The 16,172-nt window shown below is 45.8% G+C and overlaps 1 protein-coding gene and 1 pseudogene across 13 annotated transcripts in view; both read left to right on the top strand.

The window, feature by feature from the left end:
* LOC105473857 (IQ motif containing with AAA domain 1) overlaps nt 1-16,172 on the top strand; it is a 188,358-nt gene that overhangs the window by 101,825 nt on the left and 70,361 nt on the right. For all 13 annotated transcript variants that reach the window (XM_011727983.2, XM_071073635.1, XM_071073631.1 and 10 more), the window contains one exon: nt 1,600-1,725. In XM_011727983.2, coding sequence (XP_011726285.2) covers nt 1,600-1,725 — 126 coding nt within the window. The remainder of the gene's footprint in view (nt 1-1,599; nt 1,726-16,172) is intronic.
* LOC139357260 (large ribosomal subunit protein uL3 pseudogene) lies at nt 1,733-12,961 on the top strand (annotated as a pseudogene).

Here is a 16,172-nt window from a genome sequence, read left to right as displayed (position 1 = left end):
CACACCTTGGTTCTGTGAGTCGAGATGAACCTTTGTCTGTTTTGTTTTGTTTTGTTTTGTTTTGTTTTGTTTTGTTTCATTTTTTGAGGCAGGATCTCACTCTGTCGCCCAGGCTGGAGGGCAGTGGCTGGATCATAGCTCACTGCAGCCTCTACCTCCCAGGCTCAGGCAATCCTCCCACCTCAGCCTCCCAGATAGCTGGGAGTACAGGTGTGCACCACCACGCCTGGCTAATGTTTTGTATTTTTTTGTAGATATGGGGTTTCATCATGTTGCCCGGGCTGGGAAAAGATCATTTTTGCGTGGCCAAATATGTGCACAACACATGCTTCACCTCTCTCCTTTTTCCACACTAGGATAAAACAATATTAGCCCTTGTCTCCCCACCCCCAATTTTTTAATTGCTCCATCTTCAAAGGCAACTGCTGTACTTAATTTGGAGTAGGTCATTCCCTTACATTCCTTTGTACTTGGACTACATGTGTATGTACCTGAAACTGGAGTATGGATTGTTGGTTTCACTCTGTGCATTTTGTACGATGGAGTAAGTTGACATGTATTTTTATGCATCGTGCCTCTTTTCTCCCTGCGTTATGAAATTCACTCTGGTTAGTGCCACCTGAATCCCAGCTCAGCTACTCACTAGCTGTGTGTCCCTGGCTGGGATACTGCACTCTGTGTGTCCCAGTTCTCTCATCCATAAAACGGGGCAACAACAGCAATCCCCGTGCGTCTGGTGTAGCAGCGGAGTCTGTCTCCGGGAGACTTCCAGGAGCTTGCCCGGCGGATCCTAAGTGCTGTGTATGGAGATGCTGGCTCCATTTTAGAGCTGAGGAAACTGAGTCTCAGAGAGCTTATGCAGCTTGTCTTGGCCACATGACGAGTGATGAGCAAAGCCCCAGGGGCCAAACAGGAAGCGTGTACTGTCATTGTCACCGCTCTCTATGGCAGTGAGTGAGTGCTCAGTGAACACTGTTGTATTGAACTGAATTATATGTTTTTTTTTAAAACAAATGTATAATAGTTCTGCAGTGGTGCTAATCCTGTGTGAACTGGATGCTTTTTAACAAATATTTTATAATTTAGGAGGATAAAAGGTCTTTTGTCACTGTAGGGAATATAAATTAAATCACTGGTGAAAGAAACCAATTCATGAAAATGGAAGTTATTGCAAGAGTGGCTGTTGCCATCAGAGCCTGGCAGGAAACAGTGGCATCCTCCCCCTGGATTTTGATGAGTTGTGGGCAGGGCTGGCACATCCAGCTGTTGCTGAGACGTTGAGGAAGCTGTGACCTCCCCTAGAGTTTGTGGAACCTCCAAGAGCTGGAGCGGGTGGAATTAGGGAAGGAATTGGGCTCAGAAATGTCCAGACTCTCTCTCCATCTATACTGAGGTTGCTGCCCCCTACTCACGAATCCAGCTAAGGGTAGATGGCAGGCAGGACCCCCACCATACCCCACAAGGGGTCGGCCTGCAGGGTCCAGGGCCAGGCAGAGAGGAGATACTGACCAGCACAAATACTTCCTTCCAGACAGGAAAAACAGTCCTCCTCTCGATAGGGATCTGTGAAAATGCTATGATTATTTTGGTTTTCACTAGGTTATTGAGGATATCATTGCAAACCAAGAAGAAGAAGAAAAAAACGAAAAGAAGAAAAAGAAGAAAAAGGAAAAACAACCTAAGAAAACCAAAAGACAAAAGAAAGGAACCAAGGAAAAAAATAAGGTAAAATATTTGTATAAAATTTAGAAATTTGATTTCATTTTCTTTTTAGTGACTTTTTTGCTTTGGGTCAATGAGATATTTCCAAATCTGTTGGGATTGCAGCCATTTGTTTCCTGGAGAAACCATGTTATCTACCAACAGGTTTTCAATTTTTAAATATTGATCAGCAATCCATTGCCACATTTTCTATAACTTGTAAGTATCAATTAGGATCAATCGTGGTTTCAACACTCAGATACCTCACATGTTGATTCACATATGTGATAGCTTTAAGTTTTCCTTCCTCAAAATAAATTATCCCACTTTTCTTTCCTCAGTGGTAGAGAGAAGTAAAAATACTTAACAAACCAAGTAAATACTGGAAAGTCAAAATAATCATACTAATTTAACCAAAATGTGTTCATTCACATTTATCATCTAGCACTGATATCTGGATATATTTTAACAGAAGTATTTGTTACTAAAGGAAATCAGAGTTCACACAGTGTAATATTGGGCCCGTCCTTGCCTCGTGTAGGGGGTTTGGAAGTGGAGGTGGGATGAACTTGCCAATAACTGGGGGGATCTTCATGGTGAAGCCTGCAGGATAAGTGCACTCTCAGGGCTCATGTGTTCTCAGCATAAACTCTTTCTATGGGAAACGGATCTCAGGCTTGAAGATGGTCTCATCCTAAAACATAACTGTTTGAAGTAGACTATATTGCAGTCAGATACCACTTCACGGCTGACCAAAATCCAATCGGAATCAGCTTGAAGAGTGGATCCTTAAAGACATTTATGCAGCCAAGAAACATATGAAAAGAAGCTCATTATCACTGGTCATTAGAGAAATGCAAATCAAAACCACAATGCGATACTATCTCACACCAATTAGAATGGTGATTATTAAAAAGTCTGGAAACAACAGATGCTGGCAAGGCTGTGGAGAAATAGGAACACTTTTACACTGTTGGTGAGAGTATAAATTAGTTCAACCATTGTGGAAGACAATATGGCGATTCCTCAAGGACCTAGAACCAGAAATACCATTTGACCCAGCAATCCCATTACTGGGTATATACCCAAAGGATTATAAATCATTCTATAAAGACACATGCACACGTATGTTTATTGCAGCACTATTCACAATAGCAAGACTTGGAACGAACCCAAATGCCCATCAATGATAGACTGGATAAAGAAATGTGGCACATATACACCATGGAATACTACGCAGCCAGAAAGTGAATGAGTTCATGTGCTTTGCAGGGACATGGATGAAGCTGAAAACTATCATCCTCAGCAAACTAACACAGGAACAGAAAACCAAACACTGCGTGTTCTCACTCATAAGTGGGAGCTGAACAACGAGAACACATGGGCACAGAGAGGGGAACATCACACACCGGGGCCTGTTGGGGAGTAGGGGGCAACGGGAGGGAGAGCATTAGGACAAATATGTAATGCACTCAAGGCTTTAAACCTAGATGATGGGTTGATAGGTGCAACAACCTATGTGACAAGCCTGCACGTTCTGCACATGTATCCCAGAACTTAATATTTAAAAAAAAAAAAAAATCATGATCCCGCTGTTACTCCAATCTGCATCAGCTCTCCAGAGTGGATCGGTAGAGGTTATGTGACCCAGCTCTGGCTCAGACAGCCACAGTCATGCTCCTCATGTTCCAAGGATGGTTCTGACCAGCATGCAGACTCGCGAACTTCTGCATGGGAGGAGCAGCTCCGAGGGTCTGGCAGACCGTGTCTGGGAACCCTGGTGCCAGGTCACAGTGGGAGAGAAAAGGGACAGCCTGTGCAGTCAAGTAGGACGAGCTACCTGAGTCAGAAGTTACGAGCAAGGGAGAAAGGGTAATGGTAAACATAAAATCACAGCACCCAAGTCTGGCATAAACTCACAGTGTAGGCAATGGTAACAAAAGCCAACATTTTGGCCAGGCATAGTTGCTCACACCTGTAATCCCAGCACTTTGGGAGGCCAAGGCAGGCGGATCACCTGAGGTCAGGAGTTCGAGACCAGCCTGGCCTACATGGTGAAACCCCATCTCTACTAAAAATACATACCTGTAATCCCAGCACTTTGGGAGGCCAAGTCGGGTAGATCACCTGAGGTCAGGAGTTCAAGACCAGCTTGACCAACATGGTGAAACCCCATCTCTACAAAAATACAAAAATTAGCCAGGCGTGGTGGCAGGTGCCTGTAATCCCAGCTACTCAGGAGGCTGAGGCAGGAGAATCGCTTGAACCTAGGAGGCAGAGGTTGCAGTGAGCCAATAAAGTGCCACCGCACTCCAGCCTGAGTGATAGAGTAAGACTTTCTCTCAAAATATATATATATAAATTTAAAAGTAAATAAATAAATAAAAGCCAACCATGTGTTCAAAGCGCTGGGCATGACTGCGGCTGGCCGGCTGAAGGCAGTCGTTCATTTCACATGCTTGGCTCCTGCACTGTGACCCACAGTGGATCTTCCATCTGCCTCCATTTGTCTTCATCCCTTTCTTTAACCACGTTCCACTGATGTTCACTGAATGAACAAAAGAAAAGAGACCCCTTACTGCTCATTTGGGGCCCAACCCAATTCACTGGCAGTAGACGCTGAGTTGGGCCCCTCGGATACCCCTTTCGGGACCAAGGCACTCAAGCACCTGGCTCCCCACATGCCAGTGCTGACACTCACAGCTGAATCCCACCCCAGGAATTGCTACAGTCTAAGGGTGCCACTGCAAGCAAGGTTACACCCCTTCTGGGGCAGCCTGCATCCAAGGATAGTCACGTGATAGTACCAAAACCCAGCCCCTCTCCTTGCCTGGACAACTCCGAGGGTTCTCCCAGCTTCTGCTGTTCCTTCTGGGATCAGCTGACAGCTCTCTTGCAATTGCATCACAACTTAGCTTCTCCCTCTGCCCAGGGCTGCTTCCCTCCCTCTCTTCTTTCTGGCTGGTGTTCCCAGTAGACCACCTACATCCATCTCCATCTGAGTGTTTCCAGGGAACCCGATCTGGGAGACCGCCTAGGGCCCTATTGTTCTGTCTGTACCCCAGAAGTTCTAGCTTGTTCTGGAAAAAAAATAAAAGCCCCCTGAATACAGTTAATTTTAAAAATCATACACTTACTCTACAAGATAATTTTGAAGAAGTGCCTAAGAATAAAGAGAATTGGAAGCATTCCAATTTTATTCTAAGAATCTCTTCCTCTAAATATGCACGAGGGAGTTTTATACTTGCAAATTAAAAATTTGCTGTTAGTGAAGCTTGTTCCGTATAAATCTGAAATTACCAGCTACACAATCTGGTCTTTGTTGGGTGAAAGTATTTTATTAACTAGCTATTAAAGAGTCACTTAACGATGAACAGTTTTGAACAAAAAGCAAAGTTTGAGAACATCAGCATTTATGAAATGCTTGCAAATGAAGGGGAAACGCCTTCAGAATCAGAAATGAAATTTCTCATGAAAAATGCAGGTCTGCATAGTGACAATGTGATTATTAAAAGAAGAAAGGGTCAGCTCTAATAAACATTGATATATTTAAGTTATGCTGCTATACTTCTTAGAGATCACATTACCTTTTCCAGAGACTTTTTAAAAGTCTTACTCTGGTGTCAACCCCAGAGAACCTCAAACCATTCCTGAGACCAGTTATTCAAATCCTTTTGTGAGAATGGACATTTTGACCTAGAGCAAAAGGCACTCTAATTCCTCGTGGTTAGAGGGCACGGGAGAAGACAGAGGAAAGCAGTTCTGTCTCACATGTCTGGATGCTGGCTTATCCCAGCCCTCGCAGGGCCCAGCTGCATGATTGTTCTTTCAGTATTTTGATAAGACCACATATCAATTGCCAGTTCTAGATGCATAATCAGAAAACTTGGAAAAGACCTTATATTTAAAAACTGATAGGATTATCTGAATATTTCAACTGACCTCTTTAAATGGAAAATAAGTTATTTTCTAAATATCACACAGGTAGAGAGCTAAAAGCTTTGCAAGTCCATGAGATAGTTACAAATTAACATAAATATGAAAAAATCTATAAGTGCAAAAAAGTCATGAGAACTGCCGAACGTTTCAGTTGAATTTCACAATGAATCAGTGTTCCTGTGTGAATTTCCGATTTAATGCGGGGCTAGTGGAGTGGGAAAGAGCAGGGTTGTCATGGTGGATCTCTGTAATTGTACACAAGACCATTTTAGAATAAAACATCTTGTCATTAGTAATCTTGCATGCATTTGATCTTTTCATCAAGAAACTTGGTGAAACAGTTTAATGTTTAAAAGATGAATGTTTTCATTTCCTCATTTGGATCCATCGGAGCCCCTCCATACTGAGATGCTGAAAGACAGAAGAAAACAGAACAGTCTGGGATGTTCGTCTTCAGCTCGGGGCTAGTGGAAGAGAAAACACAAAAGCACAGTAGTCCTGCCCAGTGGCTCGCACCTGTAATCCCAGCACTTTGGGAGGCTTGGTCAGGAGGATCACTTGAGGCCAGGAGTTGGCACCCAGCCTGGGCAACACAATGAGACCCCATCTGTACTGAAAACAAAAAAAGAAGCACAATAAATACATTCAAATATCAGGTTCTAAAAATTAGTCTCTCATTCACAGGCAAGAAAATGAATCTCTAGGTAAACTTCACACCTTCCACAAGTATTAATTCAAAATGGGTCATGGACTTAAACATAAAACTATGAAGCTTTGAGATTAAAAACATAGGAAAAACATCCTCAGAATCTAGAGCGAGGCAAAGAGGTCTTAGACTGGACACCAAAAGCAGGATCCATAAAAGGAAAAATTTATAAATTGGGCCACATCAAAATCAGAAACTGTTGCTTTGTGAAAGACCCAGTGAAGAGGATGAAAAAAAAAAGCTATAGATGGGAGAAAATATTTGCAAACTATCTATCTGACAAAGGATTAGCACGTAGAATATATACAGAACTCTCAAAAAAAAAAGTCTTTCTTTTGAGTCCTCAGTTTTAAATCCAAATTGTTGTGGACTGCAGTTAAGGACTGCTCTGTGGAAAGCGCTTTAACAGAAGACAATGCTAGTGCCAGGAGGAGGACATTTTCTGCAAACTGATAGCAGTCCTGCAAAAGTGCCTTCAATACCAAAGTAATCGCCTTTGTCTCACAGTTGTGTGGACCTCACATTGGCTTTAGAAACAAAAGTAACAGTAACAGAGCACTATGCAATTATCCTTACAACTGTTTCCTCTGTTATTTTTCAAGCCACGGGTTAGACCATTTGAAACAATTTAAAGTGGTATTGACCTGTCACATGATCACATGAACATTAATGAGTCTTCTCTAAATTCACTCCAGCCTCAAAATGATTTAACTTAGTGCTAAATTCTTCTGGAAGGACGCTTGGACCTTTACAGAGCACAATTCACAATGAAAACATTTGTTTATGTGCAGTGCCAGCAGACCTAACTCTGACCACAGCTCCTCCTCTCCAATCCCTTGGCCCAGAGAGGTGCTCCACATTGAACGATTAAGCCAACCACATTCTTAGGTTGTTTTAGAACATTTCAAACCCAATTTTGCATGACTTTACAAAAATGGACAAGTGAATATCATGTATTTCCAAAGGAAATGATCAGGAATGAGGGCGCCATCGTGGAAGTGTATGTCTGGAGCATCTTCTGTGTCCACTGAAATACAATAAGAGAAGAAGATGGAAAGAAGTGAGGGGTTGGCTTATGGGCAATAGAGATAATAGAGTCCTTAGCCTAGGGAACAGGGGCCCCATGGTTAAACATCCTGCAATTTTATGTAAACTTTCATGGGAAGGAACGTTCTCCTGGGAAAAAGGTGTGTGGGCTTTCTTCACGTTTTCAAGAGGTCCCTTTTATAAAAAGCTCAAAGATCACTGCTTAGAGAAAGGACATATTTGGTTACACAGGCAAAGGGCCAATGGAGGCACTGCATACTCAAAGGAGGGTGATGATCTTAGACACCAGAGTGGCAGGGGAGGCTTCATGGGGGATATGGAATGGCAGGAGACTCTTTCAGGAGCCTATGCTCATAGCCCAAGTCTGCCCACATCTCCCCATCTCCATGGCAACCACCTGACCAAGAGGCATCATTGCCTCTCAGGCTGCAACTGCACCAGCCTCCCAGCCAATGCCCCCACCTCCTCTCCTGCCATTCTACAGCCTGTTCCCCTGCAGCAGCTAGAGTGACCCAAAACTCTGATCGGCATCTCTCACAGCGCTTGGAACTCAAGAGCTATGCAGTAATTATTTTTGAAGAGATGAATAAATCTCAAATGAAGATCTGCCCTAAAGTGAAAGTACTGGATATAAAAAGATGAAACAAATGCAAGAGACATCGTGAAGGATGCAAGAGATACCACAAAGGATGACTGGCATGACTGACGGGGTGTGGAAGAAACAGGAGGAGACCAAGGAGTTGAAGTGAACTCCAGGTGTCTTGATTGGAACAGAGGGAAGATTGAGGACAGACGGACCAGGGCTGGCTTTAGAGCTGTTGAGTCAAACCATTGTCTATGGTTCCACAGCTGGAAGTTCAGGACAGACTCAGGAGAGATAAAGACCAGTGGTGTGGATCAGGACATATCCCTGCTCAGGAAAACTCTAGTTGAAGGTGGGGCATGCATGAGGTATAGGAAAATCCATGTGAATGGAGGCTGGAGAATCCGGATTACAGCCACATATTGAGGCAGGAGGAAGAGGTAAAACCAACTGGGGGATGGGAACAGCATGGAAGCCAGGAAGAAATCCAGCACCATGAACTTCCTATATAGTCTTCCAACTGGGAATTTCTGGAAGGATAAAAGGAAGGTTTTCCTTCTGCCTCCTGAGTCCCTCTGCCATAAGAAGTTAGAACTGGCTGGGCGCAGTGGCTCATGCCTATAATCCAGCACTTTGGGAGGCCATGACAGAAGGATCACTTGAATCCAGAAGTTCGAGACCAGCCTGGGCAACATAGGGAGACCCCCATCCCTACAAACAATTTTTAATAAAATTAGACAGGCATGATGGCGTGTGTCTGTGGTCCCAGCTACTTAGGCAGCTGAGGCAGGAGGATCTCCTGAGCCTGGGAGGTCAGGGTTGCAGTGAGCTATGATTGCACCACCGCACTCTAGCCTGGGCAATAGAGGGAGATTCTTGTCTCAAAAAAAGAAAAAAAAATTAGGCTCTACCAGCGAAATTTGATGGAGTGATGTCTCACAGGAAGTTTTCCACTCCCAGACATGGGTCCCTCGGCTTCCTGCCTCGGAAGTGCACAGGAAGCATCGTGGGAAGGCGAAGAGCTTCCCTAAGGATGACCCTTCCAAGCGGGTCCACCTCGCAGCCTTCCTGGGATACAAGGCTGGCATGACCCACGTCGTGCAAGAAGTCAACAGGCTAGGATCCAACGTGAACAAGAAGGAGGTGGTAGAGGCTGTGACCATTGTGGAGATACCGCCATGGTGACTGTGGGCATTGTGGGCTACGTGGAAACCCCTCAAGCCTCAAGGTCTACAGACCTCCAAGACCATCTTTGCTAAGCACATCAGCAATGAGTGCAAAAAGCACTTCTCTAAGAACTGACATAAATCTAAGAAGAAGGCCTTTACCAGTTACTGCAAGAAATGGCAGAATAAGGATAGCAAGAAGCAGCTGGAGCAAGACTTCAGCAGCATGAAGAAGTACTGCCAAGTCATCCACGTCACTGCCCACACCCACATGCACCTGCTTCCTCTGCGCCAGAAGAAGGCCCCGCTGATGGAGATCCAGGTGAACAGAGGCACCGTGGCCAAGAAGCTGGACTGGGACCGGGAGAGGCTAGAGCAGCAGGTACCTGTGAACCAAGTGTTTGGGCAGGATGAGATGATTGACATCTTCAAGGTGACCAAGGGCAAAGACTACAAAGGGGTCACAAGTCATTGGCATGCCAAGAAGCTACCCTGCAAGACCCAATGAGGCCTGTGCAAGGTGGCCTGGATTGGGGCATGGCATCCTGCCTGTGTGGACCTTCTCTGTGGCATGCACTGGACAGAAAGGCTACCATCACCACACTACAAGAAGATCAATCTGTATGATCGGCCAGGGCTACCTTATCAAGGACGACAAACTGATCAAGAACAGTGCCTCCGCTGACCATGACCTGACTGACAAGAGCATCAACTCTCTGGGTGACTTTGTCCCATAAGGTGAAGTGACCAGTGACTTTGTCATGCTGAAGGAATGTGTGGTGGGAACCAAGAAGTGAGTGCTCACCCTTCACAAGTCTTTGCTGGCTCAGACCAAATGGTGGGCTCTGGAGAAGACTGACCTTAAATTTATTGACACCACTGCCAAGTTTGGCCATGGCTGCTCCCAGACCATGTAAGAAAGAAAATATTCATGGAAAGTATTCATGAAACCACTCAAGAAAGACCAAATTGCAATAGAAGATGGAGCTTAATGCCAGGAACAGATTTTGCAGCTGGTGGGGTCTCAATAAAAGTTATTTTCCACTGCAAAAAAAATGAGGAGTGAAAACTAAGGCTGTGATGGAGGCAATCAGGAGGTTCTTTAGAGAGAGAGGATCACAGGGAGTAAATGATGTAGCAGAGGTGAGAAGAAAGTGTGGTCAGGGCACTCCAGAGAAACAAAACCAATAGGAGAGCGATATATAAAAAAATACATGTGGCCTGTGTGTGTGTGTGTGTGTGTATGTGTGTATATGTGTGTGTGTATATATATGTGTGCATGTGTGTGTGTATATATCTCCTCTGTGTCCTTTTATATTTATAGAGAGAAAGATTCATTCATTAAGGTATTGGTTCCTTCGGTTATGGAGCCTGCGAAGTCCCACCATCTGCCATCTGCCATCTGCAAAAAGGGGCCCCAGGAGAGCTGGTGGTAGAGTTCAAAGGCCAGAGAGCTGAGGGCCCGTGTTGTAGACTCCAGCCCAAGTCTGAGGACTGGAGAGCTGGAGAGCCAGTAACCAGCTGGAGGCTTGCATGGCCCATGTGAGAAATGTGGTTTATTTCTTAGTACCATACTCATAACCAAGAAGATCTTTCTGATAAAAATTAACACAGATACCATCAAAGAAACTTGAGACAAATGTATTTAGGACATAGTTACATGTTTTTAGATTTCCCACTGTAGATTCTCTCCTCTCTCTTGTATTTCTTTTGTATTTCAGAGTAGCACTCTGCAGCCCTCAAAGCCATGAGGAACGTTGATTCCCTAGTGCTGACGGAAATGCATGAGCAGAAAAGTAAAACGATAAGCTAAATGCAAGCTCAAAAATAGTGGAGATGCTTGATCTGTTTTTCAAGTTTAGTTGCATAAGCTATCACGTTGTTTGGTGCATGTTAATTTTTAAATATAGTTTTCAGCCATTATAGTTTCTGGGTTGGTTTTCACTTCTGAGTCTAGAGAAAGGGATAATTATTTCACTCTCAGATCAGTGGGAAATTGTCAGCCTCTTCAAAATGCCTGGTGGACCTCTCCCCCACCCCAGGATACAGACCCAGAGGGGAGGAGCAGGTAATCTGAAAGCCGCGGAGTGATCCCTTCGACATTTGAACTTGTATGTTAACGGGTGTATGCCAAAATGTATACCTTCATTTCGAAAAATCTAACAGTTGCAGCCCTATTTGAATTTTTCCACAGCCCTACCAGTGTGAGATGTTAGCCATCCCTCAACAACCTACTTCAGATGCACATACTTGCCAATAGAAAATTTTCAACAAAACCTCCATGCATTTGAATCACTCTTTAAGCCAGGCAGGAAATTATAACAGTAGTTAACATTTGGGGAGGGCAAGAAGAGGGAGCGTGGTTTATCTCTGACTGCCCTCCTAATTTCACAAAGACAAATAGAGAGGATAAGATATTTGATAACAAAGCCTCTTCTGGAAACATTTGCTTTGCATCTCTGCATCTCTCCGAATGTCCCATTGACTCTCAGTAAGAAACTTTAGAAACGTTCTCCATGCAGCATTTATCTGAGTTGTGTGAGGGACAAAGTTCATACAGTAACTGGAAACTTACCAAAAATGGTCAGTTTCCATAAACCAGCTTTTTAAATATGCTCTAGTCCCCCCCTTATTCTCAGTTTCACTTTTTGCAGTTCCAGTTACCCGCGGTCAAGTGTGACCCATAAGTATTAAATGGAAAATTCCTGAGTTTTGAATCGTGCACCCTTCTTCGCAGTGTTAATGAAGTCTTGCACCGTCCTGTCCCATCACATCATGGACGTGAATCATCCCTTTGTCCAGCATGTTCATGCCGTATACACTACCTGCCTGTTTCTATATAGGAAAAAGTATAGTGTATGTAGGGTTTGGTACGATCCGAGGCTTCAGGTGTGCACTGGGGTCTTGGAACGTATCCTCCTTGGAGAAAGGGGGACTACTATCATCTAAATCAAATCAAGAGGCCTCCAAAAGTTTCTTTTTACTTAACAACTCCTTTGTCCTGAGTGATTTATAACTGATTGGGCCATAAAAAGAAAGTGAGAAGCCGATGAGAAAGCAACTGTCTGCTCTAAAGGAAGCTTTCTGTGCGGTTGAGCGTCTTAGCAGTAGCCAGAGACCGGGCAGGTCAAGTCTCAGTGCTGCTGACTGTGATATTTGAGGAGCCCCAGAGAAAGCAAGGCCCAGAAGACTGGAGCCATGGAAATGGCTCAGTTTGCAAAAAAGGGAAGAAAGTTGGATGCGACAAACCACAGATCATGGCATGCTGGTATGGCCAAGAAGAGAAAGCAGACACTACAGTGACTCAACTCTGAGGTCGGTGTGCAGGTGAGAACACACTTCTCCTCCCGTCTGTTCATTACTTGTTCAGCCAGCAAGCCTGGAAAGCAATGGAGATGGAAAATGGCGGAGGCGTGAATAAACGCTCCCCTCCCGCAGCGTGCGGTCACTTAGGCGGCCAAATGTAAGAAACTGACGTTTCTTAGGTGCCATGGTCTGAATATGTGTTCACCCACCTACAAAAAATTCGGACATTGAAAGCTAATCACCAGTGTGATGGTGTTGGGAGGTGGGGCCTCTGAGGGTGATTAGGTGCTGAGGGCAGAACCCTTGTGATTGAGATTAGTGCCTTTATGAAGGAGACCCCAGAGAGCTGCCTTGCCCTTTCCGCAGAGTGAAGACAGGGCTAGAAGGCACAGTCTCTGAAGCAGAGAGCAACCCCCACCAGACACAGAATCTGCACCTTAATCTAGGACTTGCCAGTTTCTGGAACTGTGAAAAATACATTTCTTTTGTTTATAAGCCACTTAGTGTATAATATTTTCTTATAGCAGCCCGAGCTGATCAAGTCATTAGGAATAAACACCTAAAAACCATTAGTATAATTTCAAGGCAGGAGAAATCTGTCTACATGGTATATGCATTTAGGTAGGAGGACTTTGTCAACTCGGACTCATGGTGTGCTGGTAACGTCCAGACAGCGGCATAACTGCAGGCCACCTTCGCATGCCGCAAAGGCCAAGGAGGTCACCGGCCATGGCTCCACCCATGACCATTAAACCAGCACCGTTGCTTGACTGGGAGCCTGGGTAGCTAGAACAGTCCACAGGAGATGGCCAGCAGGGCGAACAATCTGGAAATCTCTTTTGAGCGATGGGGATAGGAGTCAGGAAGGCTTCATCTGGAGCAGACTTAGGGCATGAAAGGGTGCAGACTCCTGAGGCTCCAGGAACTGGGCCTCAGCTGATGGAAGGACAACTTCAATGAATCTGTGGCCTTCAGTCTAGCTGCCTGGGGTGGTTTTAAGAAAAAACGACTCCCAATGTCCACACACCTTAGAAGAGATTCTTACTTAATTGAGCATAATTGGTCTAGGGCAGAGCTGGGCATTGGATTTTTTTTTTTTTTTTTTTTAGCTCTCCATTGGGTTAAGTCAGAAGAGTTGTCTGACAGTGGAGTGGGCCACCCGCCCTGTGTAGAGGAAGAGAGCGTCTGAACTCCGGTCATGGCTGGCCTTCCTCACCTCAGGAAGTGGGCCAGAGTGTGCAAGGCCAGCCACAGTGGTGGGATGGGATCTGGGAAGGTGACCCCTGGTTTCTACTGGGGGAAACGTGTGTGTGACAGTTACAGGGAAGCCCTGGACCTGGGAACCACCCAATAGAAGGCGTCGGGGGAAGAGAGGCTGTGGTGTGGTGCAGCTGGGCCCCTGAGGCATAGTGAGCAAGGATCGGGGACAGGAGGACTCAGGGATCTCAGAGGCAGGCCCCGTGCAGCTCTAGCAACCTAGTGAGTCCCACCCTTAGCAGCTGCTCAGGAAAGGTTCACAGGTAAACAGATAGGCTCATGCACCTTCATTTGTAAAAATCAAGATAAGGCCACAATGAACAGAAAAGCAAACAAAATGAAGTTCAGCCCCACCAACTAAAGAAATACAATTTTTCAAAAATACCATGTTACGCCTATTCATCCAGCAAAACTTTTAAGTCATAAAATATGATTCTGCTATAGCAGATGTACATCACATATGCATGCATACTAGCCTCCTTCCCACCCCTCAAACCCCCATTCCAGCCAGAGCGATGTCTCAAGGGGCCAATCCCTTCACACCAGGCTCCTGGGTAGCTGCCCTGCTTGTAAGCCAACTCCAGGCTCCCTGAAAAGCACAGCTCACGGTCCTTTCAAGGGCCATCCTCTTTCTGTGTCTCGCCATCGCTGTCTCCCTGTCTCTCTTTTCCTCCCCACTTCTCTTCTCTCCCTCTCTCTCTCCCCACATGCCAGCCTCATGTCTGCCCAGCCCCACGCAGTCCCCACGGCTGCTGAACCTCCTTCAGCCATCCCTGTGAGACACAGCCTCCCCATCTGGACTTGACACATGCTGTTCCTTCTGCTGGAAACACTTTGCCGCACCTCAGTCTCCTTCCCTGGAGCCCTCCACCTTACCCTTCTCCTCTTCCTCCCCTTCGTCCATCCCTAAGAGCACAGCCTCACCAGTGTAGGGGCTCCCAGAGACCAAACATAGAACAATCTGAGTATCCAAAACAAAAATGGCAATAATAGACAATAACACTGACGAAAAAGTAATAAAGATGTATGACTCCTTAGTGATACCTGGAAAGAGAGAGACAGACAGATGATAAATACTATCTCTGAGGATAAATATACCAATGAAAGTGATTCTAAATTTCTCTTTCGTTCATGGATTCTCCCTCTTTCCTCCCAGGCCTTGCTTTATCCACTACTGGTCTTTTTCTTGCTGCTCTGCAGGCTTTTCTCTAATGCCCGGGTCTCTTGGGAGCCAGGAACGGGGCGTAGCTAACCCAAACCTTGAGTTCTAGGTGGGACTTCCTTACCAGAGAGCTTTGATTTAGTGTGAGCTCTGGAAGGTCGGTGAGCTGTGTCATAGGCTTTGGGCCCCCTGGTGTTTCCGGGTCCAGGTTCTCTCCCTGGTTCCCCGCTGGCTGCAGCTCCCCCTGCCTGGCTTATGGGCTGCAGTTCCAGGCAAGCCTGCCATGTCCCCACCTCCCCATGAAGTGAGAGTCCCCTCTGCAGCACCCTGGGCCTCCCCTGAAGCGCTTGTGATCCCGTTTCACATGTCTTCCCTGCTTCCTGGTGACCTGAGCAAATGCAAAGCTGGAAGACACAGTGGACTCAAAACAAAATACAAAGCTGAAAAATGCAAAGCTGAAAAGAGACACGGCGGATTCACAGGGGGACAGACCACAGATGAGAGTCAAGAGGGGCAGGAGGTGTGGCCTTTGAGTGAGCTGGTAACCATGGTCTCAGGGGGCCGTGGAAAGCCCCTGGGAACACTTGAGCCACCAGGTGACTTGATCAGAGCTACAGTTGCCTCAGAAAGTAACTGAGGCAGCCAAGTGTGCCTTGGCTCCGGGTGTAACCCAGCACTGTCTCGGGAGGGAGAGCCGCTGCCAGCCCTGGGCTGGGGAGGATTCGAGGAAGCCCTGGCTTTCCCAGGCACCTGGGGCACGCGCTGGGGGGAGTCCGATGGCTCCACACCCGGCCTCTTTTATTCCAATGGTTGTGTTTTATTCTCATGTGTGTCAGGAAACTAATGTATCCACTATGGTTTCACTTTAGCAATAGAGAGTGCCTCTTTAAAGAATGTAAGTGAGTCTTTAAAGAAACGATGGTTCTATTGGTCAGGGATTCTCAGATCTGGCAAAAATCACGATGAGGGATGCAGTGAAGTAGCATGACAGTGAAGACATTTTCATCAACCCCAAGGAGACCCTGTACCCATTAAGCAGTCCCTCCCCTTCCCCCCTCTCTTCCCCACCCCTACCCCCTGGCCACCATTGATCTGTTTTCTGCCCAAGTTTGTCTGTTTTCATATAAACGAGATTATACACTGTGAGGCCTTTGGGGTCTGGCTTCACACTCTCAGCCTAGGTCTTCACACTTCCTCCGCACCATAGCCTGTGTCTGTCTTCATGTCTGTGTTCGCTCCTTTCTGTGGGTGAGTTCAACGTTTCATTGTGTGGAAATACCGCATTGTGTTTACCCATTTATCCAT

This window comes from Macaca nemestrina, chromosome 11 (genome assembly GCF_043159975.1).
Source record: "Macaca nemestrina isolate mMacNem1 chromosome 11, mMacNem.hap1, whole genome shotgun sequence".
Classification (NCBI taxonomy): Eukaryota; Metazoa; Chordata; class Mammalia; order Primates; family Cercopithecidae; genus Macaca; species Macaca nemestrina.
Note: the sequence above shows the minus strand (reverse complement) of the source record. Positions and strands in the feature narration are given on the sequence as shown.